The sequence below is a fragment of the Giraffa tippelskirchi genome, chromosome 3 (genome assembly GCF_054371585.1).
Source record: "Giraffa tippelskirchi isolate mGirTip1 chromosome 3, T2T-mGirTip1v1.2.pri, whole genome shotgun sequence".
NCBI classification, from domain to species: domain Eukaryota; kingdom Metazoa; phylum Chordata; class Mammalia; order Artiodactyla; family Giraffidae; genus Giraffa; species Giraffa tippelskirchi.
Genome location: NC_137277.1, coordinates 117,193,551 through 117,220,170, shown reverse-complemented (window position 1 = coordinate 117,220,170; position 26,620 = coordinate 117,193,551). Strand labels below are relative to the sequence as shown.

The window sequence follows — 26,620 nt, the reverse complement described above, 5'->3', positions numbered from 1 at the left end:
CCTAGGGCAACTAACCAATTTCATTTCACAATTAAAAAATTACAAATAACAATGAAGTTTATGCAAATCACTCTAACAATACCAGTTCTATTAATAACTATAAGAAAATCAGTTATTATTTCTCCAGAAGAAATTTTACGAGTTGGACTGTCTCTGTGGTAGTGAATACACTTAAAGTCTTCAAAATATTATCAGCAGTTTCGCTTTTCACTGAATAGATTATCCAGCTTGGTTGGTTCAAATAATTAGCCATTTCAAAACCTCTTAACATGCATACTTTAGCAAGTATAAAGCACATATATTTCAAATGTATAATTTTTCAAATCTATAATTAGGAAATTCTCAGTTAACTTACATGTCTCTGGGATCCATCATATTCACATCTTTCAATTTTTCCTAGGCTGCCATCTGAGAAATACAGCTTCTCTGCACGGTGATCAATGGTGAGTCCATTTGGAGTGAGTATGTCTGTACTGACCACCACTTGAGCATTTTTCCCAGTAAGAGTTGATCTCATGATACTTGGATGCTGTTCATTCCAGTTGGTCCAAAACATTAAACTAATTAAAATGAAAATTGTGATAATAGGTTAAATTTTTTTTTTTTTTTTTTTTTTTTATAAATGTATTTATTTTACTTGGGGGCTGATTACTTTACAATATTGTAATAGTTTTTGCCATACATTGACAAGAATCAGCCATGGGTTTACATGTGTTCCCCTTCCCGAACCCCCCACCCACCTCCCTCCCCCTCCCATCCCTCTGGATCATCCCACTGCCCCGGCCCCGAGCCCTTGTCACATGCATCGAACATGGAATGGTGCTCTGTTTCACATATGACAATACACATGTCTCAATGCCATTCTCCCAGAACGTCCCACCCTCACCTTCTCCCTCAGAGTCCATAAAATTGTTCCATGCATCTGTGTCTCTCATTCTGTCCCGCATATAGGGTTATCGTTACCATCTTTCAGATTCCATATATATGCATTAGTATACTGTATTGTTGTTTTTCTTTCTGGCTTACTTCACTCTGTATAATGGGCTCCAGTTTCATCCATCTCAGTAGAACCGGTTCAAATGTATTTTTTTTAATGGCTGAGTAATATTCCATTGTGTATATGTACCACAGCTTCCTTATCCATTCATCTGCTGATGGACATCTAGGTTGCTTCCATGTCCTGGCTATTGTAAACAGTGCTGCGATGAACATTGGGGTACACGCGTCTCTTTCAATTCTGGTTTCCTCGGTGTATATGCCCAGCAGTGGGATTGCTGGGTCATATGGCAGTTCTATTCCCAGTTTTTTAAGGAATCTCCACACTGTTCTCCATAGTGGCTGTACTAGTTTGCATTCCCACCAACAGTGTAAGAGGGTTCCCTTTTCTCCACACCCTCTCCAGCATTTATTGCTTGTAGACTTTTGGATAGCAGCCATTCTGACTGGTGTGAAATGATACCTCATTGTGGTTTTGATTTGCATTTCTCTAATAATGAGTGATGTTGAGCATCTTTTCATGTGTTTGTTAGCCATCTGTATGTCTTCTTTGGAGAAATGTCTGTTTAGTTCTTTGGCCCATTTTTTGATTGGGTCATTTATTTTTCGGGAATTCAGCTGCAGAAGTTGCTTGTATATTTTTGAGATTAATTGTTTGTCTGTTGCTTCATTTGCTATTATTTTCTCCCATTCTGAAGGTTAAATTTTTTATCAATAGTAACAATATTAGAAGAAACATGGCAATGTCAAACTATTTAAAATAAAGCAAAATTGTCTCATAGTCTCTGACCCTTGAGGAAGTCTAGAAATAAGGAGAGATATGTATATTATATTTACATATTTTTTCCAGTTTCTTAAATAACCTGGAAACTATTTCTGAAAAATAATTCTCTCTCAAAGCAATTTAATTACATTGAATCAGTTTGATACACAGTAAAGATTTATTTGAATCAAAGAAAAATAGTTATCTTAAATTTCCTATGAACTGCAAATATACTCTGATTTATTATTATCATGTTTCAGGAAATCCTGTGTTATAATTTTGGATATCATTCTTAACCTAACAATATTTCTCTTCTTCAGCTGGTAAAAATAAAAATCTCTCTCTCTTCTAGATTTTCTTTTTTAAAAAAATATTTATTGGCTGGGCTGGGTCTTCGTTGCTACACAGCCTTTTTCTCTAGTTGTGGTGAGTGGAGGCTACTCTCTAGTTGTATTGCACGGGCTTCTTACTTTGGTGGCTTGTCTGGTCATGGACACTGACTTTAGACCACCTGGGCCTAAGGAGTTCAGCACATGGGCTCAATAGTTGCGGCTCAGGCTCTAGAGCACAGGCTCAGTAGTTGTGGCACAGGCTTGGTTGCTTTACAGAAATACCAGACCAGGGATCAAACCTGTGTTTCCTGCACTGGCAGGTAGATTCTTTACCACTGAGCCACCAGGGTAGCCCTAGGTTTTTTTTTTTTTTTTTAAATTCTGCATTCCTCTCTGTATATGTTTTAGAAAGATACAATTACTAAACTCCTGTATTTCTTTAATGTCTTTTTTTCCCCCTCCTCTGTCAGTGTGATTTTTCTGTAAATTATAATGCTGTTACTAGAGTTACAGGGGTTACTCTCAAATCCTTAAATGTAAGATCTGTTACTTACAGTCTTAACAGAATATTTTAAATCAGTGTTTGTCAAACTATTCTCTGAGGAAGGTCAAGGATTCTGGTAGCACTTAAAGGTTACTGGAAGAGCAGAGAGGATGTAGGGTTCTAGTCTCCAAGGCCTATTTTTATTTAACCAATCCTTCTTTCTCCCCCTTTAAAACGATCTCTAAGAGTTTATTTGAAGATCACTTTTTGAACTGAAGGAAGGAAGGCAAGAACGGAAGGCATAAAGAAGAAAAAGGAAAGAGAGAGGAAAGAAGGAAGGAAGGGAGGGTGGGAGAGAAGCCAGGAAGAAAAGGAGGGAGGGAGAAAGGAAGATGGGAAACAGAGAGACTTATAGGCAGGCCATTTTAAATTTTTAGAAAGTATGTTTAATAAATATTTACAAAGAAAAGCTATTTGAAAATATTTCATATTTATAACAAGAGAGCATATATCTTCCCTATGTATAGTCATGTAAAGAAAAGGTAATAGCCAGACTAATTATTCAATATGAAGTTTTGAGTATTATGCCAAAACTTAATATTGAATAATACACAACTTTACAAAAAGAAAAACTTTTCTTCTTTCTTAGTTTTCTGAATGTTGAATTTTAAGCCAACTTTTTCACTCTCCTCTTTCACTTTCATCAAGAGGTTTTTAGTTATTCTTTCTTTTTGCCATAAGGGTGGTGTCATCTGCATAACTGAGGTTATTGATAATTCTCCCAGCAATCTTGATTCCAGCTTGTGCTTCATCCAGCCTAGCATTTCTCATAATGTACTCTGCATATAACTTAAAAAAGCAGGGTGACAATATATAGGCTTGACATATTCCTTTCCCTATTTGGAACCAGTCTGTTCCATGTCCAATTCTAACTATTGCTTCCTGACCTGCATACAGATTTCTCAGGAGGCAGGTCAGGTGGTCTGGTATTCCAATCTCTTTCAGAATTTTCCACAGTTTTTTATGATCCACACAGTCAAAGGCTTTGGCATAGTCAATAAAGCAGAATCAGATGCTTTCCTGGAATTTTCTTGCTTTTTCGATGATCCAACGGTTGTTGGCAATTTGATCTCTGGTTCCTCTGCCTTTTATAAATCCAGTTTGAACATCTGGAAGTTCATGGTTCACATACTGTTGAAGCCTGGCTTGGAGAATTTTGAGCATTACTTTGCTAGCATGTGAGATGAGTGCAACTGTGCAGTAGTTTGAGCATTCTTTGGCATTGCCTTTCTTAAGGACTGGAATGAAACCTGACTTTTTCCAGTCCTGTGGCCACTGCCAAGTTCTCCAAATTTGCTGGCATGTTGAGTGCAGCACTTTCGCAGCATCATCTTTTAGGATTTGAAATAGCTCAACTGGAATTCCATCACCTCCACCAGCTTTGTTCACAGTGATGCTTCTTAAGGCCCACTTGACTTCGCATTCCAGGATGTCTGGCTCTAGGTGAATGATCACACTACTGTAGTTATCTGGGTTGTGAAGATTTTTTTTTTTTTTTTTATACTTCTTCTGTGTATTCTTGCCCCCTCTTCTGAATATCTTCTGCTTCTGTTAGGTCCATATCATTGCTCTCTCTTACTGTGCCCATCTTTGCATGAAATGTTCCCTTGGTATCTCTAATTTTCTTGAAGAGATTTCTAGTCTTTCCCATTCTATTTTTTTCCTCTATTTCTTGCATTGATCCCTGAGGAAGGCTTTCTTATCTCTCCTTGCTATTTTTTGGAACTCTGCATTCAAATGGGTATATTTTGCCTCTCTCCTTTGCCTTTCACTTCTCTTCTTTTCACAGCTATTTGTAAGGCCTCCTCAAACAACCATTTTGCCTTTTTGCATTTCTTCTTCTTGGGGATGGTCTTGATCCCTGCCTCCTGTACAATGTCAGGGACCTCCATCCATAGTTCTTCAGGCACTCTGTCTATCAGATCTAATCCCTTGAATCTATTTGTCACTTTCACTCTATAATGGTAAGGGATTTCATTTAGGTCATGCCTGAATGGTCTAGTACTTTTCTCTACTTTATTCAATTTAAGTTTGAATTTGGCAATAAGGAGTTCCTGATCTGAGCCACAGTCAGCACCTGGTATTGTTTTTGCTGACTATATAGAGCTTCTGTATCTTTGGCTGCAAAGAATATAATCAATCTGATTTTGCTGTTGACCATCTGGTGATGGTCATGTGTAGAGTCTTCTCTTGTGTTGTTGGAAGAGGGTGTTTGCTATGACCAGTGGAAAAAGTCTATTAGACTTTGCCCTGCTTCATTCTTTACCCGAAGGCCGAATTTGTCTGTTACTCCAGGTAATACTTGACTTTCTACTTTTGAATTCCAGTCCTCTATAATGAAAAGGACATCTTTTGGGGTGTTAGTTTTAGAAGGTCTTGTCGGTCTTCATAGAACTATTCAACTTCAGCTTCTTCAGCATTAGCGGTCAGGTCATAGACTTGGATTACTGTGATATTGAATGGTTTGCCTTGGAAACAAACAGAGATTATTCTGTTGTTTTTGAGATTGCATCCAAGTACTGCATTTCGGACATTTTTGTTGACTATGATGGCTACTCCATTTCTTCTAAGGGATTCTTGCCCACAGTAGTAGATACAATGATCATCTGAGTTAAATTCACCATTCCAGTCCATTTTAGTTCACTGATTCCTTAGTTCAGAAAATTAAAATCATGGCATCTGGTCCCATCATTTCATGGCAAATCAATGCGGAAAAAGTGGAAACAGTGACAGACTTTATTTTGGGGGGCTCCAAAATCACTGTAGATGTTGATTGCAGCCATGAAATTAAAAGGCCCTTACTCCTTGGAAGAAAAGTTATGATCAACCAAGACAGCATGTTAAAAAGCAGAGACATTACTTTGCCAACAAAGGTCCATCTAGTCAAGGCTATGGTTTTTCCAGTAGTCATGTATGAATGTGAGAGTTGGACTATAAAGAAAGCTGAGCGCCAAAGAATTGATGCTTTTGAACTGTGGTGTTGGAGAAAACTCTTGAGAGTCCCTTGGACTGCAAGGAGATCCAACAATTCCATCCTAAAGGAAATCAGTCCTGAATATTCATTGGAAGGACTGATGCTGAAGCTGAAACTCCAATACTTTGGTCATCTGATGTGAAGAACTGAGTCATTATAAAAGACCATGATGCTTGGAAAGATTGAAGGCAGAAGGAGAAGTGGACGGCAGAGAATAAAATGGTTGGATGGCATCACCGACTCAATGGGCATGCGTTTTAGTAAACTCTCGAAGTTGGTGATGGATAGGGAAGGCTGACATGCTGCAGTCCATGGGGTCACAAATAGTTGGACACAACTGAGTGACTGAACTGAACTGAACTTCTAATTTAAAAAATAACTGCCATAAATTACGGAAAACTAGGTCATCTATGCTCTTTATTAAAATACTTCAAAGCATTTTAACCTATTCTATGGAACATTAAAGTGTTCTAAGTATTGTTGCTGTTGTTGTTCATTTGCTCAGTTGTGTCTGACTCTTAAATGTCAAAATAGTTTGTGCTATGAATCAGTAAATTTGTAAAAAAAAAAAAAATGACATTCCAGTTTCTTAAATCATGGAATAGTTTTAACCGTATACTGTGACTTTTAAAATAAAAAAAAATAATTAGTTTAAAAGTTATGCAAATAATATGAGCTATTAAACACACAATTTATTTTCAATAATTTTCTAGATTGTGAGCCTTAGAATTATAGGATTTTCAAGGAATTATTACTGCTTTAATTTCACCTTTCATTTCAAAGATGAGAAAAAAGAGGCCAGAGAGCTTGAGTACTATAGTTATTGAGTCAAGTTTTGAACTCACGTAGTCCTTCATCTAGAAATTGATTTGATTTTAAGATTTCTGTTAATCAACAGACATATAAAAATGATTCATAGATGTCATTAATATGCTTAATGATAAAATATTTTTATACTTTAAACATTAATTACATATAATTTTCCAATTAAAACATTTTGGTGTGTTTAATTATAATTTTCACTTTATCTAATGCAAGAGGAAAGTATAATTTTAGTCTATGTGAGAAGTAATTATAGGGTAAGGCATTTATCACTTAAAGTTAATCATATATAATATCATCAGTGATCTCCCTCATGTTTGTTTGAAAATTGTCTTATAGATTCCTTTGATAAACTTTAGGGTATTTATTATTGTCCTAAGATTCTTCTGGTGGACTCTTAGGATTAATGTAGCTGACTCAACCACCAACTGTATAGTGATATGGCAGTGGTATGAGCAGAAGCAGCTCTGCCTACACATCTGAAGGCCTGTGTCCATCTCAGCTAAGTAACCAAACCTGTGTAAGCAGGCAACCTTGTCTTCAACTGCATCTCTCAACCTTTAGAGTTTTAATTTTCAAGTTAAGTATGCTTAATTAAGTAAGTCAATTCTCATCTCTAGTTATATAAGATAGTAATTCATATAGTCTTTTCATCTCTTTGGTGATCAGGGCCAGTGTTTATCAGTCATTGTTTTTTATTCTTCCATTTTTATTCAACACACCTGAAACAAGTTTTATATTTCTGCTCAGTGAAACCAGATTGATATCTGTGCCCTTGTTTAATTTAAGAATAAAAAGATTTTCTAGTAGTTAGCAAATATTCCTTTCATATTGTAAAAGAGTGCAACTCTATAGACATATTTGTCTTCTACTTAACCTAACCTTTGTTCTTCAGTGTTCATATAATTCTTTCTTAATAGCATCATCAAAAACATAACTTTTTTTCTAATTTGTTTTATTTTTTATATATTTTATACTATAGCCTGAGCAATTTTTCCTGCTATGAATTCTTCATAAGTATTATAAATGCTTGCACAATGTATCATACCAATGTGGACCACTTGACTATTGTCAGATACCTAATGTTGAAAATAAAGCTGCACACAAAGGTCTATTTTTATTTCCTCTGATTTCAATTGGAGTGATCTCCAGTTGTTAAAATTACTTAATTGAATTATAGAAACATCTTTTAGGTTTTAATGCTTTTTAATAGTTTTTTCTTTTTCAAATTTATCATTTCAATCAGTGATGCATTAATGTCTTTTTCATATACTTATTCCATCACATGGAGAAGACAGTGGCAACCCACTCCAGTACTCTTGCCTGGAAAATCCCATGGACAGAGGAGCCTGGTAGGCTGCAGTCCATGGGGTCGCTAAGAGTCGGACATGACTGAGTGACTTCCCTTTCACTTTTCACTTTCATGCATTGGTGAAGGCAATGGCAACCCACTCCACTGTTCTTGCCTGGAGAATCCCAGGAACAGGGGAGCCTGGTGGGCTGCCGTCTGTGGGGTCGCACAGAGTCAGACATGACTGAAGCGACTTAGCAGCAGCAGCAGCAGCATTCCATCACAGTATTGTCTCTATTTTCCCTTTCATCCTTTAATTTTGCTTTTACTGAACCTCTCATGGAAGAGATGCCTGGCATTTAAAGAGTCCAGGTTTCAATCATTCACATTTCCAATGCTCACGTAAAAAATAATTTTATGAATTGTGAAAAGAGAACTTCAGAGGAAACATTTATTTTTAAAGCTAATTATAAGGTTTTGATTTATATTGAAGAAATAGAAATTTCTTACTTTTGGCATTCATCTAGGGCTAGCACATGAGGATGGTCATCTTCTGACATGGCAATGACCGCTTCCCTGTCAAATGCTCCTGGCCGAGTCTGGTCCACTGTGTGCCTGGTGATGGATGAGGTAGTCGAGCTGGTCCAGTACAGGGTGTCCCAGGCTCTGTGATAGGCAAGGCCCTCAACAGAACCTACATCTGACAGGGGAAAAGAAAAAGAATAAATTTACACTTTTATCTGCAAAAATTTTGGCTTCTGAACAGAAAAAAGCATTTACAATATACACTGTGTATGTGTGTGTGTTTGTTGTGTGTGTGTGCTAAGTGGCTTCAGGCATGTCTGACTCTTTGCGAACCCATGGACTAGAGCCCACCAGGCTCCTCTGTCTATGAGATTCTCCAGGCAAGAATACTGGAGTGGGTTTCTGTGCTCTCCTCCAGGGGATCTTCCTGATCCAGGGACTGAACCTACATCTCTTATGTCCCCTGCAATGGCAGGCAGGTTCTTCACCACTCGCACCACCTGGGAAGCAAAATATAAACTATATCTGTGTTATCTTATCAGTCATTTCTTCACAAATGCTCCAAAATAAAAATATAATAATCATGATGCCTACCATGACAGCTGATTACACACAGTAAATCTAAGTTATGAACTGCTCATGAAGAAGTTTATACAAAAACATGATGTTAAAGATTGAATAGTTTCATCCAAAAAAAACCTTTAATTAAGTAACTGTCTTTCATTTAGGAAACTGATGGCTCTCTTATTTTCATGTTTTAATAATCAATTTTTTGCAACAATTCAATGATGCTTTTGAAAATCATATGTCAGAGATATTATTTAAGTGCAATAATAATGAGTTTTCTCTTGATACTATATCTGGAGACATCAAGGAAAAACAACATCAAAAACTACAATGAACTATCAAAAAAACAAAATCCAACTCTATACTTGTAATTATCAAGCAGTGGTAGAGAATGTTTCAGTAAGTTAATGCAATATTTTTTTTTATCCTATTCAACTAATGTGATGTAAAAACCAAAGAAAATAAAATTAATTGCCAGCTAAAGCATGCTTTCATATAGGCAGAAAAAGATAAATGATAGTACACATAGTCTAATACTTAAATGTGACAATATGAGAAACAAGAGTAATTATTTTCTGAAATTGTTTTCCTAATCACAGGATAATGTCGGCTGGTTGTTTTACTTTTCATAGAAGTGTTTGAATATACCTTTAAGTATAACCAAATTATTAAGTTTTTTGTTATTGTTTTTCTCAGAGTTAGTATTCTTAGCATATTTAAGAGAGAATATATATACATTTAACTTTGGTAGTCATGCTAAGAAATTAACATTATAACAGGCAGAGTCTTTTTATAGCTTTTCTCTTAAGGAGTCTGAAAAGAATTATTGGGCTTTTCTGAAAATAGATGGATGCTACTGCTGCTGCTGCTAAGTCGCTTCAGTCATGTCCGACTCTGTGAGACCCCATAGATGGCAGCCCACCAGGCTCTCCAGTCCCTGGGATTCTCCAGGCAAGAACACTGGAGTGGGTTGCATTTCTTTCTCCAATGCATGAAAGTGAAAAGTGAAAATGAAGTTGCTCAGTTGTGTCTGACTCTTAGCGACCCCATGGACTGCAGCCTACCAGGCTCCTCCGTCCATGGGATTTTCCAGGCAAGGGTACTGGAGTGGGTTGCCATTGCTTTCTCTGATAGATGGATGAAAAGGGCTGTTTTTAGATTTGAGATGGGTAAATGTTTACTTTGATGGTCAAAAGGATTTAGAGGGAGAGAAAAACAATATTTAAGCCTTTCAAACTAGATTTCATAATGCCATTAAAATTCTGTTCTTTGATTCTTTTCCTACATGAAACAGAAAATCCACTAATAATAGAATTAATATCTGCCACTTATGGGGCACTGTCTTCCAGTTAGGAATTGTGTAATTGTTTTGCATATGTCCCTTTATGTGTAAATCTACTCTGTGATGTTAGCTTTGTTATTCTTCCCCTAAGAAGAAAACAGAAACCTATGTTCACAGAACTGAAAGTATTGAAGCAAGATTTTTATCACAGGTGCGTGTGCTTCCATAAGCCTGTATCTGTCAGCAGCACTATTTAGAGATGGATTTATAGCAGCTATCGCTTATCCTCAGTGTACCTCAAGCTAGAAACAAACAAATGATTCATTAGTTTCAACTTGTCTGACTCTGGGTGAATTGTATCAGCAGTAATTTACCATGAATAACCTATCACACAGGCAACAAAACCACTCATAAGAAAATAATGTGGATGATTAGTATGAAAACCTAGGTCAGAGATGATAGAAGAAAAATTGTAAAACACAATCATAATAAAATCTGTTAAGCTTTGCTTATATGAATGATATGTATTCCTATTTGAGGTGAGTAGGTGGGAGGTTGATAATGTTTAACAGTATTTTGATTATTAATTAATAAATCATCTATTCCACTGTATTTTTAGTACTTTCATATCACTTCAGAAATGAAGCTAACTCTCTTAGTATTACAAGCAACATTCCACTCTTTCATCACCTGCAAACAGAATGAGAAATGGCATAGCTCTGAAAAAAAAAATCCAAGCAAATCAGAATCATTAATCCATCCTCATTCTCTATTTTCCCCTTCTACTGACTTTGACAGATCTTCTTCATGGTCACTTTTTCTCGCCAAATTAGGAGGAAACCACTTGGCATTACCATTGAGATGAAGCAGATGTTCTTTTCTGTGGCTGACATAGTTCCAGGGTTACTAGAGTGTGTCATATATCTCACTGTTCAGGTACAATATCTTTTGTTTTATTGTTTGCAATATATGACAACCTGACAGTACACTTAATCATATCTGGTGCCACACTTTAAAATATTTATTACTTGGAAAGATATTTAACTCCCTACAAAAATTATATTTGTCATTAGTAAGTAGTCATATAAAGACATAAACCACACACCACTACATATAAATTAGAAAACCTACAAAGACCTACTGTATAGCACAGGGAACTATATTCGATATTTTATAACAACCTATAAGGGAAAACATCTGAAAATGTATTGTTTGTTGCTCAGTCATGTCTGCCTCTTTGCAACCCCATGGACTGTAGCCTGCCAGATTTTTCTGTTCATGGGGATTTCTAGGCAAGAATACTGGAGTAGGTCACCATTTCCTTCCTCAGGGGATCTTCTCAACCCAGGGATCAAATCCACATCTTCTGCAAGTCTCCTACATTGCAGGCTAATTCTTTACCACTCAATTGTAAAGCCCAATTTGTGTGTGTGCATGTGTGTGTGCATGTGTGTGTGTGTATGTATATTTTTATACATATATATATATATATAATCCATGAGAATATTAAATTGAAAATCATGAAAATATTTTACTTGAGATAACATAAAAGACATTAATGTCTATTGGGAAAACCACTAGACCAGTTAAGTATGATCTAAATGAAATCCCTTACAATTATACAGTGGAAGTCACAAATAGATTCAAGGGATTAGATCTGATGGACATAGTGCCTAGAGAACTAAGGAAGGAGGTTTGTGACATTGTATGAAGGCAGTGATCAAGACTATCCCCAAAAAAAGGAAAGCAAAAAGGCAAAATGGTTCTCTAAGGAGGCCTTACAAATAGCTGTGAAATGAAGAGGATTGAAAGGCAAAGGAGAAAAGGAAAGATATACACTTTTGAAAGCAGAGTTCCAAAGAATAGCAAAGAGAGATAAGAAAGCCTACCTTAGTGATCAGTGTAAAGAAATAGGGGAAAACAACAGAATGGGAAAGACTACAGATCTCTTCAAGAAAATTAGATACCAAGGGAATCTTTCATGCAAAGATGGGCACAGTAAAGGACAGAAATGGTATGGACCTAACAGAAGCAGAAGATATTCAGAGGGGTGGCAAGAATACACAGAAGAACTACACAAAAAAAGATCTTCACAACCCAAATAATTACGATGGTGTGATAACTCACCTAGAGTCACACATCCTGGAATGCGAGTCAAGTGGGCCTTAAGAAGCATCACTATGAACAAAGCTAGTGGAGGTGATGGAATTCCAGTTGAGCTATTTCAAATCTTAAAAGATGATGCTGTGAAAGTGCTGCACTCAACATGCCAGCAAATTTGGAGAACTGGCAGTTGCCACAGGACTGGAAAAATTCAGGTTTCATTCCAATCCCTAAGAAAGGCAATGCCAAAGAATGCTCAAACTACTGCAAAATTACACTCATCTCACATGCTAGCAAAGTAATGCTCAAAATTCTCCAAGCCAGGCTTCAACAGTACATGAACCGTGAACTTCCAGATGTTCAAACTAGATTTAGAAAAGGCAGAGGAACCAGAGATCAAATTGCCAACAACCGTTGGATCATCGAAAAAGCAAGAGAGTTCCAGGAAAGCATCTGCTTCTGCTTTATTGAATATGTCAAAGCCTTTGACTGTGTGGATCATAACAAATTGTGGAAAATTCTGAAAGAGATGGGAATACCAGACCACCTGACCTACCTCCTGAGAAATCTATTTGCAGGTCAAGGAGCAACAGTTAGAACTGGACATGGAACAACAGACTGGTTACAAATAGGGAAAGGAGTACATCAAGGCTGTATATGGCCACTCTGCTTATTTAACTTATATGCAGAGTACATCATGAGAAATGCTATGCTAGATTAAGCATAAGCTGGAATCACGATTGCCAGGAGAAATATCAATAACCTCAGATATGCAGATGATGAACAATTATGGCAGAAAGTGAAGAAGAACTAAAGAGCTTCTTGATGAAAGTGAAGGAGGAGAGTGAAAAAGTTGGCTTAAAGCTCAACATTCAGAAAACTACGATCATGGCATCTGGCCCCATCACTTCATTGCAAACGGATGGGGAAACAATGGAAAGAGTGACAGACTTTATTTTCTTGGGCTCCAAAATCACTGCAGACGGTGACAACAGCCATGAAATTAAAAGACACTTACTCCTTGGAAGAAAATTTATGACCAAACTAGACAGAATATTAAAAAGCAGAGATATTACTTTCCCAGCAAAAGTTCGTCTAGTCGAAGCTATGGTTTTTCCAGTGGTCATGTATGGATGTGAGAGTTGGACTAGAGAAAACTGAGCAGAGAAGAATTGATGATTTTGAACTGTGGTGTTAGAGAAGACTCAGGAGTATCTTGGACTGAAGGAGATCCAACCAGTCCATCCTAAAGGAAATCAGTCCTGAATATTCATTGGAAGGACTGATGCTGAAGCTGAAACTCCAATTCTTTGGCCACCTGATGCAAAGAATTGATTCACTTGAAAAGACCCTGATTCTGGGAAAGATCAAAGGAAGGAGGAGAAGGGGAGGAAGAGGGTGAGATGGTTGGATAGTATCACCAACTCAATAGACAGGAATTTGAGTATGGTCCTGGAGTTGGTGACGGACAGGGAGGCCTGGCGCGCTGCAGTCCATGGGGTTGCAAATGTCGGACACGACTGACAGCAGAACTGAACTGAACTGAATACAATGTGGGTATCATGTGATACATGTATGTGTGTGTATGAATGCTAGAGTTCCTGTATCAGTTGAATTGGTAAAATAAGTATTTTGTGTCATTCATTGGCAGATAATTGTGTAGCTTGAAACCTAAAGCAAAATGTCTATCTATTCAATCAACCATTCCTGAAATATTGAACAGAGTTAACTTAAGGTTGTAGAATGCAGAGTTGAGAGTCAAAGTTATAGAATAGGCATAATAAAGAAAATAACAATTTTAGTGCCATTTTGGCAGCTGGTCAAGGACTTCATAGAGAACACATCTCCATCTCATCACCATTAAAGAAGAGACAAGAGCTCCTCTTGCCTGTACTGTATTGTGAAGACAGGATAAGAGTCTAAATGGGAAAGGCAGTGATGAATGTCTCGGGAGGGAGCCATGTGGACAAAACATTGCCAGTCATCTGGCTGGAATAACAGTCACAGATAAATCTATCGCAAAGTAACAGAAAAAATATTTATCCCAAGGACGTACTGTAAAGTCTTCCCTTGTTGAAAGTATAGCATTCTCTTCTTCACTGACTTATTTTTAAAGCCAAAGAATATCAGAAAGTTTGTTGGTGAAAGTGACATTAGTAGTATGTAACTTCTCAGTCTTGTCTGGAGCATCTACAGATACAGAAAAGCAGGCTTGATTTCTAATCTAGGTACAGAGCTTCAGATAAAAAGCTTCTGGACACAACATTTCACATCTGTCTTAACTATGTAGTTTCCAGAGAAACAGGATTCTAGGTCCAGTTCACAATTCAGATCTGATATTGGACTCTAAACAGAGTACACATGTGTTTTACTTTAAGCCTAACAAAGCATTACTTAAATTTTGCATAAACACTACACATTCCTAAAAATCCTCTTATAACTACCTTTCTTTGTCTTTTGGGACAGGAGTGAGACAACCTACAGCTCTTCAGATGTATTGTTTCCCTTACTATAATGAGTAATTTATTTGATATGGCTGAATTACAGGTTTATTTGAAAAAATTCAAAACAGTTTCATAATTAAAATATTCAGCAGACTAGGGATATTTCCTCAAACTGATAAAAAAATCAATCTATTGAAAAAACAAACCAAAAAACAAAACAGACTACAACAAGGCTATACCTTTCTTACCCATGAATAAAATGAAAGATTTCTCTCTAATACTAGGAGCAAGACAAGATGGTCTATTCTTGCCCCTCTATTCAGTATTGTATTGAAAATTCACTCAAGGTAATTAGTAAAATTATTTTAATTAAAAAAAGAAAACATAGAAAGAAAGAGAGGAAGATCATCGAGATTGGAAAACAAGTAAAGCCATCTCAAATTTCAGATGATATATTCTTACATATACAAAATCTTGAGAAATTCACTAAAAACTATTAGAATTATAAGAAAACATTCAACCATGTTGCAGGGTACAACCTAAAATATCAGTTTCATTTTCTATATAATAGCAATAAAATAATCAAAAACTAAAATTCAGAAGGCAATTTCATTTCTAATAGCATTTAAAATAATAGAAATTATGACAGGCAGATAAATTTAGAAATAATTTCAGCAAAAGTTTATAATCTTAAAACTTGTACATGAAAAACTACAAAACATCATTGAAGAAATTAAAATAAAAAAGATGGAAAAGCAACTCATATTAATGATTGGAAGACTTAATATTGATAAGACAGCAATAGAGTCCAAATAGATCTATAGACTCAGTGTTAATTCCTATTAAAATCCCAGATGACTCTTTCCCAGAAATCAACAAACTGATCCTAAAGTGCATGTGAAAATCCAAGGGGCCTAAAATAGCCAAAAGAATCTTGAAAAAGAAAAGCAAAGTTAGAGGAGTCAAATTTCTGAATTTAAATTTTCTACAAAGTTACAATAATCAAGACAGTGTGGGTATATAAATCAATGAAATAGAATCAATAGCCCAGAAATAAAACTTTAATTTCTGGTTAACTAATTTTTGAAAAAGATACCTGATAAATTCAATGAGGAAAAAAAAAATATTATCAACAAATGGTTTACAATGATTATATATCCACATGCAAAAATGTAATGTCCTCAAACCATAACACACCAATTCAAAATGTTTTATCGTAGACCTAAATAGAGAAAGTAAACTACAGAATTCTTAGAATAAAATAGAAGAGTACATCTGCATAAACATGGGTTAGGCAAAGCCTTCTCAGACATGATACCAAATGCACAAATGAAAAGAAATATCGATGAGTTGGACTTCATCAAATTTAAAAACATGGGTAATTCCAAAGGCATCTTCAAGAAGTAATAAGCCAACCCCCCAAACATCTACTTCTGTTTTGTTGCCTATGCCAAAGGCTTTTATTGTGTGGATCACAACAAACTGGAATATTCTTAAAGAGCTGGGAATACCAGACCACCTTACCTGCCTCCTGAAAAATCTGTATGCAGGTCAAGAAGCAACAGTTAGAATGGGACATGGAACAACAGACTGGTTCCAAAGTGGGAAAGGAGTACATCAAGGCTATATATTGTCACTCTGCTTATTCAATTATATGTAGAATACATCATGAGAGATGCCAGGCTGGATGAAGCTCAAGCTAGAATTAAGATGGCCAGGAAAAATTTCAATAACTTCAGATATGCAGATGACACCACCCTTATGGCAGAAAGTGCAGAGGAACAGAGGAGCCTCTTGATGAAAGTGAAAGAGGAGAGTGGTGAAAAACTTGGCTTAAAACTCAGCATTCAGAAAACTAAGATCATGGCATCTGGTCCCATCACTTCATGGCAAATAGATGGGGAAACAATGGAAAGAGTGACAGGTTTTATTTTCTTGGGCTCAAAAATCACTGCACATGGTGACAGTAGCCATGAAATTAAAAGACGCTTACTCCTTGGAAGAAAATTTATGACCAACCCAGACAGCATATTGAAAAGCAGAGACATTACCTTGCCAACAAAAGTCTGTCTAGTCAAAGCTATGGTTTTTCCAGTAGTCATGCATGGATGTGAGAGTTGGACTGTAAAGAAAGCTGAGCCCCGAAGAATTGATGTTTTTGAACTGTGGTGTTGGAGAAGACTCTTGAGAGTCCCTTGGACTGCAAGAAGATCCAACCAGTCCATCCTAAAGGAGATCAGTCCTGGGTGTTCATTGGAAGGACTGATGTTGAAGCTGAAACTAAAATATTTTGGCCACATGATGCAAAGAACTGACTCATTGGAAAAGACCCTGATGCTGGGAAAGAATGAGGGCAGGAGAAGGTGATGAGAGAGAATAAGATGGTTTGGCATCACTGACTCGATGGACATGAGTTTGAGCAAGCTCTGGGAACTGGTGATGGACAGGGAGGCCTGGCGTGCTACAGTTTCTGGGATCGCAAGGAGTCGGACACAACTGAGTGACTCAACTGAACTGAACTGAACACCCAAAATGGGAGAAAATACTTGAAAATTATTTATGTGATAGTGGACTTATGTCCAGAATTATGAAGAATTTTCAGAATTCAACAATAAGTAGACAACTCAGTGAAAAAAAATGAGGAAATAATTTGAATAGCTATTCTCCAGTGAAGATATACAAATGACTGATAAGGACAGAAAAATACTCAACACTATTAGCCATCAGAGAAATAAAAATCAAAACTATACTTAGTTCCACTATGATGATTATAATCAAAAAAGATAAGTTTTGACAAAGAAGTGAAGAAGTTGGAACCCTCATGCATTGCAGGTGAGAACACAAGACAGCAGAGCTGTTTTGGAAAACAGTTTGGCAGTTTTCAAAATTTTAAACATATAGTTATCACATGACCTAGCAATTCCACTGCTAGGTCTATACAAGAGAAATGAAAACATATATCTACATACACACAAATGTTCACTGCAGCTTTGTTCATAATAGCCAAAGGCAGAAATAGCCCAATGTCAACCAGTTGATGGATACAAATGATTAACTACATGGATTATTTTTCCTTTTCTAACTAGTGAATTGATGAATAGATTGCCATAGAGTTCTATGCACACTGCTGATTATAAATTAGATTTGCAACCCCTCTAAGTTTGGAGACAGTCATTTTCAGTTTTTTTTCACATTAATTTGTATTAATTAAATTATATTAATTATTAAAACAATAAAATTATTGTCTAAAATGTCATTTAGATATAGGTTTTAAAAAAAAATCTCCTCAGGTTATTTAAGGCCATTAACAAATTATACACCAGGACTGACATGTACCAATAAAGGGTATCGGCCAATGCATGACCTGAACAAACCAATATCCATTCAGATTGGTGCAGTACAGGCTGCCAAATATGTGGAGTGTTAACCCTGATCAACCTAAATTGCAGAAATAGCTTTTACCTGTAGACTATGACCTAAATTTTTATGTCCTTAAATTCTTTAACTGTTAAAATGCTCAATTTTTTTTACCACCCAAATTTACTAAAATCTAAGCAAATTAAATATCTACAGTATAGTCTAAAAATTTAAACATTATAGTCTAAAAATTTAAACAAATAGTTCTACTGGAAATTTTTTTTTTTTTTTTGGTAATCAAACATCCGAAAACCAGAATCTGCTGAGGATTATTAAGAGTTCAGTAAGATGGCAGACAATAAATAAACAAACCAAAATCGATAGTTCTATCATGTACAGAGTAGCTAGACACATAATGGAAAGAAGGTGTCAATCTGTGTAGCCGCTAATGATGTGAGTTCCAGTGAATGAACATGTTCAGAGAACCACTGACCAAAACCACCTGCCCTGGCCAGACATAATAACTGCTTGAATGAGTTATCTTACATCAAGAGGTCCTGATAAAGAACTCTGAACTAACAAGCTACTGCCAGTCAGAAGAATTCAGTAGGGGTCAAAAGGAGGGAGGAGATGCCAGTCCATAATATGTTCTGCCAACTTTCCAGATCTGGTGGCTCAGGTAGTAAAGAATCTACCTGCAATACAAGAGACCCAGGTTTGATCCCTCGGTTGAGAAGACCCCCTGGAGAAGGGAATGACTACCCACTCCAGTATTCTTGCCTGGAGAATTCCATGGACAGAGAAGCCTGGTGGGCTACAGTCCATGGGGTCTTAAAGAGTCAGACACATTTGAGCAACTAATACTTTCACTTTTCAACCTCCCAGAAAACTTCATGCTGCAATCTACCTTAGCTGAGAAATGCTCATGCTACCAGGAAGGACTGAGTCAGACCAAATATGGGCACAAGCAAGATGATTGGCCAGAGATAACTGGAAGCCTACCCCATTACCATAAAACCCAAGACTGCGCCACATGGCAGAGCAGTCCTCCCGGGTCCCCTTACCTGCCTGCTCTCTACCCAGGCACCATTTCCTAATAGTCTTTTGCTTTGTCAGCATGTGTGTCTCTTTGGACAATTCATTTCAACTGTCAGATAAGAGCCCACTCTTGGGCCCTGGAAGGGGTCCCCCTTCCTGCAACAAACATGTCTGTAAAACTACAGGTGATGACCTGACATCTGAATTTGACTCTTCTTTTGTCTAAAATATTGCAATAAATCTACCTTTCATGAATGTGGATCTGTTAACTTCAGGTCTTCACCCATCTAGCAAGAGGATATCCAACACATTCCAAGGATTTCAAAGAGGAATAAATCTATACAAGCCTCTCTTTTGTTCTCTTTACTTCCTTAATAAAATACCTCCCCCCACCAAAATATAGCAAACTCTTTGGAAGACTTTTTTTTTTTTTAAATCTACCTTTAAAAAAGACATTTTACTATCATCTCAAAGGTTAATTCCTTGGAACCAGAGTATCTCAAATATTTCCACTTTTAAAAGAGAGTCTTAGCTTTACACTGCATAACAGAATAGGCCTATTTACTTGGTGTTCCCAGAACAAAGGAACAATTTGCCCAAAGGGATTTGGAAGCAAACTGAAACAACTTGAAGCTTTTAAGCAAAAGTGTATTTGTTTTCCTTAATCTTACTCTTTATTTATTTATTTATTTTTGATTAAAAAACATTCAAAGTCTGAATTTCAACCTGAATTCCAGACTCAGCTGAAAATTGTATTGATTCAGACAGGTCTCAACAAATGCCTCTATCTTGTGTCACCACTAATGTAAGCCAAGAAATATCAATATACAAGATTAAAAAATTGAACATTTGGGTAATTATAGTTGTGTCATTCTGTCACCAAGGCTGTTGCTCCAGAAATATACCCCTTGCCCCTCCCTCAAATGGAAACTAATTGCTCTTACCTAAGTTTCAGAGGGAAGTGCGAAGAGAAAAACAAGGACTGATTATAACCAGCTAACCCTTAAATGGCAGAAGATTTGACTTCTAGTAGACCTTGAGCCTCATTATATGCTCACTGTAATACATTAGCATGCTAATGACACCCACCAGCACCATGACATTTGCCATGACAATAGGAAAAGATCAAACAGGGACTGAAAAGGAGTCTTGCTCAGTTCCATGTAGTGATACAAACCATATCCCTGTTCTTAGATGAGTCATGAATATTCCTCCTTCTCTTTCTAATTCCCTCTCTTTTACCTAGATTCCCCTATATACATGGTGTCTCAGACCAAATTGAATAGTGAAGTTGATTTGCAAAGTTCCCAATTCTCCATTCCTGACCATTGAATAAACTTGTGCTGTTCTAGTCTCACCATTAGTTCTGTGATTGGCTGTGCAAATCTGAACAAAAGAAAGGATCTCTCCAACAGAAACAAAGGGTCTTGGCCTGGGCTAGGACCTGGCATGGGTTCAAGCAACCAATTTGGTAACAAATTCCTCAGAAGTAATTGGTGATAAGCACTGACCCAATCTAAATGAAGCTAACATTGATATGCCAAGGGCTCCCAGGGAAGGGCATGAACCCCATGGTTTCTAAAATCCTCAGTTATACCATATTTCATCCTCTATGGAAAAGTTAGGAGATTTGATTTGTACAGTCTTTCTTTGAGAAATATAATTGTAAAGTTACAGACTGGATGAATCACAAGATGGACTCAAGATTACTGAGAGAAATATCAACAACCTCAGATAGCAGATGATACTACCCTAATGGCAGAAAACAAAGAACTAGGGAGCCTCTTGATGAATATAAAAGAGGAGAGTGAAAAAGCTGACTTAAAACTCAACGTTTAGAAAACTACGATCACAGTAGCCAGTCCTATCACTTTATGGCAAATAGATGGGGAAACAATGGAAACAGCGGTAGATTTTATTTTCTTGGGCTCCATAATCACTGTGGATGGTGACTGCAGCGATGAAATTGAAAGACACTTGCTCCTTGGAAGAAAAGCTATGACAAACCTAGACAGCATATTAGAAAGCAGAGACATCATTTTGCCTACAAAGGTCCGTATAGTCAAATCCATGGTTTCTCCAGTAGGCATGTACACATTCTAGAGTTGGACCATAAAGAAGGCTGGGCACCAAAGAATTGATGCTTTTGAACTGTGGTACTGGAGAAGACTCTGGAGAGTCCCTTGGACAGCAAGGGGATCAAACCAGTCAATTCTAAAAGAAATCAACCCTGAATATTCATTGGAAGGACTGATGCTGAAGCTGAAGAAGCTCCAATACTTTGGCCACTTGATGCGAGGAGCCAGCTCATTGGAAAAGACCCTGATGCTGGGAAAGATTGAGGGCAGAAGGAGAAGGGGGTGACAGAGGATGACACAGTTGTATGGCATCACCGACTTGATGGACATAAGTTTGAATATACTCTGGAAGATAGTGAAGGACAGGGAAGCCTGGCATGCTGTAGTTCATCGGGTGGCAAAGAGTCAGACTCCACTTAATGACTGAACAACAACAAATTGTGAAATGATCTGGAACTCATCCTCATTTCTTTTGTGAGAAAATGAGGTAAGTCATTGGGCCAAAATCATAAACCAGAACTTTCTTGAGAAGTGGTGTATCTGCTCACTCTCGGGTGTCTGGATAAGATCAGTAATATCCCTCAGTGAATTCGTGCATTGTTAAACAATCTCAGCTTCTAAACAATTCACTTATAAACATTTAGCATAAACAATAATTTCTTCCTATAATATCAGAGAAATTAGGAAGGTCTTCTTACCTGAACTAAGACCCAGGTATACTTTCAAGTTTTTCAAAGTCCATTATTATATATGTATTTCCTTGGTTTAAGGTGTTTTCCAGGTGTTATTGGTTTAAAATGTCTCATAAATAATACTCTTCAGAGGATAATTTACTAATTAATTAATGATTAATGCTTTACAATATATTATCATATTTTCCTTTTAAAAGCATTTCATATATTACAGCTTGTCCCCTTCAGAAAAGTTGAAATAGTCTTTTTTTGGGTGGGGGGTGGTTATAGAACAAATAAGCAAAGATACAAAGCAGCATGTCTTTTTGAAAGAATATCTTTTCAATGTTAATTAGAGGATGAAATTCTTTATAGAATAATTTAAATTTACCTTTAGATTTTAGAGCTATTGTTATTAGGAATCCAAGAAAAAGTACTGAGATTAACAAATTAAGAGACTAATCTTTCAGAAATGTTAAGCATTATAATTTTAGATTCCATGATGACATTAACTATTTATGAGTATAAATTAAATTGTATTATCAAATTAATAAATTTAAGGGATCAATGTCATAATAATCCTCTTGTTTTATATATATATATATATATATTTATTTTTTACTTGTGAGTCACTCCATTAATATTTTAAGTATACTGTCTATTCTTTGACAAAAACATAAAGTTGGATGAAAAAAAAGACCTTTGGAATCAATTAAATTATCTGCAATATTTCCAGAGAAGTTTTTAACATTAACATTCATCAGAAACATATCCCTTAGCTTCCCACCAAAGCTACAAATCTCTCTCCACTGTATCTTGTCTCCTCCCATTGGGAGAAGTGTCTGTCTCCCTACAGAGAGGAAATCCACTACTTGTGCTCTGGCTTATGCTGTCTTCTCTCTCTCCTTCTCATCTCAAGAATATTGTTCATTTTGCTTTCTCTGCTCTCCCCAACAATGTGAAGGCTTCCATTTTATTGCATCATCTGGCTTCTATTTTAAGAGTTACACTGAAATTACTCTTTTCAATATACTCTTTTCAATTTCTCTGTTGTTAAATCCCATGCACATTTTCTTCATCTTACCAAGATACTTAGCAGCCTCTCACTATCCTCTTTCCTCTTGATATCTTTTCAAACATTGTTTTGTGTTTTTGTTTGGGGGGGTGTGGAGAGGGGCAAATTCCCTCCTGCTTTTCTCACATCTCACTGGCATCTCCTTTCCAACATCCTTTGCTAGCAACCCCTCCAACCAACCTCTAAATGTAGATATTATCTATGGTCTTCATGTCTTTCTTTTCTACTCTCTGTTATCTGACCTATTCCCATGGAATTAAATTCCATCTACATGCTTATAGATTTCTTTTTCTTTGCCCTTTCCTTCTTTCATAATCTACTGGAATACTGTTTGCTATTTGTGTTCTTTTTTGCCTATCGCCCCACTAGAAGGAGGGCAGTGAGTATGACTGGCTTGTTCTCAGTTGTATCCTCCACACTGAGAAATTTCAAGCATAGAACAAGTAACTAAAAATATTTGTAGAATAAACCAACATGAATTTCTACCACATTAATACACTGAAGTCAGTGTCTGTATATTTATGCTTTAATTTTAATATACTTAATTTTTAATTTATTTTATAAGGCCTAGAATATTGGAAAAGCATATAGGGTAATAATTAAGAGCACAAACCCTGGATTCAGATAATGGCTTTGAATTCCTGCACTATCACTTTATAGGCTCTATGACTCTACCATGGACAATTTATTTATCTTTTCTGTATTTTTGTTTCCTCTCCTGTAATATGATAATAATAATAGTACTAAATTAGTAAGACATTTGGGATAATCATATGAGTTAACATGGGTAAAGTGTTTAAAACAGTGTCTAGCACAAGGAAATAATATATGTTGGCAATATTATTATTATTGCATTGCTCTTCACAAGGCTGCAGACAATTATGCTTAACAATATTGATCCTCTGTGGGATAAATTACCATCCCATTTTCCCATAAGGATAATACTAGAAATATTAGCCTTATAGGAATGGATTTTGAACTCCAAGAGGCTACAATCTACATTCATATATATATATATATATAAGAAATGTGGCTCTAGTTTGTTTATTCCTCATCCCTTGGCATAAGTTCAGTTGTTTAAACCACTTACTGTATCTTTGAATCTTACTATTACTGGTAGGATGATAATGCAAATATTTGATAACCTTATAGATAGAAAAGGCTTCCCTGATAGCTCAGTTGGTAAAGAATCTGCCTGCAATGCAGCAGAGCCTGGTTTGATCCCTGGGTGGGGAAGATCCACTGGAGAAGAGGAAAGGCTACCCACTCCAGTATTCTGACCTGGAAAATTCCATGTACAGTCCATGGGGTCACAAAGAGTTGGACACGACTGAGTTACTTTCACTTTAAGTGGAAAAGTGGTGGGGCTGTTAGAAAATTTAAATACTAGAAAACATTAAATTTTGATAACATAATGTGGAAGGACAGAGAGAAATAAGGAAGGAAGTAAAGATATAAATAGAGGTGATTTTTTTTTCCCCCAATAGGCAATTAATGAAGTAGGAAAATATAGCAAAGCTATTTCTGATGATGAGGATAATAGAAAAAAAAAAAGGCTTGATTCTTTATGGTCAGGTTTTGCAAAGGAAAATGATAGAAATTAATACTAGAACTATAAAGGAACTTAAAAGAGGAGAAAAACATTTGATCTCTAGGAAATAACAGAGTATTTTGACATTAAACTAAAATGACAAGGTATTAGGAAATTTGTTGAAATAAATGAAGATTATTCTCTTATCTTTAAACACACATGTGCTACATTCAGAATTTTATGTTTGTTCTACACACATAATACATTTATTACATAAAATATTATATATTATATATATGTGCACACAATATTATAATACTGTAAGAATTATATAATTATATAATTATAATTGTATAATTATATATAATTATACAATTATATAATTATTATTCTTACATTATAATGTAAGAATAAAACTGCCAACTAAAAAAAATCAGTGAGAAAAACAAAGGCTCACCTAATAAGATAGTCCCCATTGAAATGTGGTTTAAGTAATTAAACTGTCTTTAAAAATATTTAAATGGAGTGGAAAGTATATAATCATAAACACACTGACTAATATTTAAAGCAGAATTAAAAAATGTTAACTTTCCTGGAAATAACCTAATAGCAAGTGATTATAATAAAGGGAATTACTTATTGGGACTTAGGAGACACAGGAGATGTGGGTTCAGCCAGGGGGTGGGGAATCCCCTGGAGTAGGAAACGGCAACCCACTCCAGTATTCTTGCCTGAAGAATCCCATGGACAGGGGAGCCTGGCAGGCTGCAGTCCAAAGGGCGGTAAAGTGTTGGACGTGATTGAGCACTCGCACAATTATTTCTTGTGTATTTATTATGTGTCCAGTTCTATAAAGAAGGAGATACAAAAAAGGGGGACTCTAAAATCTACTAGAAGAAAATACCCTTTTTTTCACTAACATGCTATTCATTAGTTACTAAATTATGTGATATAGATTTTTAAGTATAAAAATTCAGAGAGATACATGTGCTTTTTGAATAAGCTTACATCACCACATTCACTTCAGTTACACAGGCATTCACGTTAAAATTTCTTCAATTTACCACCTACTCCCTAAAGATAATAATTTGAGTCTATGCAATCTATTTTTGAAATGTCTATTTCTCACCAGCATTAGTTTCTACATTTATCTCTGAACAAAGTATTAAACCACTCTATTTCCCCCTTTCATCTCCATCTTTATCATTTTTAGTAACCTAAAATTATTTGTCAGAACTTTTTTTATCCTCAGCATTTCTCAACTGTTATGGACTTTCTCTGCTCAAGTCACATATCAACATCGACTGTGAATTTCAATTTGTTTCTCATCTTCTTTCATTCATTACTTTCTTATTTTTCAGCATGTTCATTAAAACTGAAGTTAATAATTGTATGTACCTCAAAGTTTGAGCACAAAATCTGCCTTTCATTATATAACTAATTATGGTACACAGACTGTGACAGCTGGCTTTACCTAAAACTGGACAAAGTAGTCAATCTCTTTAATGATATCTTTATTACTGGCCTCAACTTTTATGCCTTTTTGAACATCTCATCATAATTCCTCCAACGCTGTACTTCTTTTTAAGAAATGGACCACTGTTGGAGGAAGGGACAGAATCATGGGCCAAGTTCAACCAGTCCACTTTAACTTGGCCTTTTGCTCTTCTTGACACATGTTAGGGATGCCCTGGTGATTTAAAATCCACTCTTCACAGTGTCTCATTCTTTTTATATTTCTTCCCATAATTCTCTCCTTGCTTGACTTTCATGATTATATACACCCTTGTCTCTCTATATATATCAATTGTTACTCCATCCTCTTATTCCCCATTGTGAGTATTCCCCAAGACTCTTGGTGAATATAAGATGACCATGACTCCAACTATAAGCATCCGCATGATGACCTCTGACAAAGATTCTTGACTAGCCACATTTTTCTAAGCTGTCTTCTGGATTGATCTTTAGTCTTGGCCTTACAGAAATGACAAACTCTCAGCACGAATGGGTTTATCCACACCCTTGCCTTCTACATTACAAAATCAAACAAACACTAACCTACTTAGGGCTTCCCTGGTGGTTCAGTGGTAAAGAATCCTGCCAGTGCAGGAGATGTGAGTTCAATCTCTGAGTCAGGAAGGTCCCCTGGAGAAGGAAACAGCAACCCACTCCAGTGTTCTTGCCTGAGAAAGTCCAAGGACAGAGAATCCTGGTAGGCTACTGTCCA

General features: G+C 36.3%; 1 protein-coding gene across 1 annotated transcript in view; it reads right to left on the bottom strand.

Moving 5' to 3' along the window:
• Window positions 1-26,620, bottom strand: part of LRP1B (LDL receptor related protein 1B) — a 2,070,111-nt gene that overhangs the window by 370,992 nt on the left and 1,672,499 nt on the right. The window contains exons 42-43 of the mRNA XM_081584839.1: window positions 8,233-8,422; window positions 356-560 (exon numbers count right to left, since the gene is read on the bottom strand). Of these exons, the coding sequence (XP_081440965.1) occupies window positions 356-560; window positions 8,233-8,422 (395 nt within the window). The remainder of the gene's footprint in view (window positions 1-355; window positions 561-8,232; window positions 8,423-26,620) is intronic.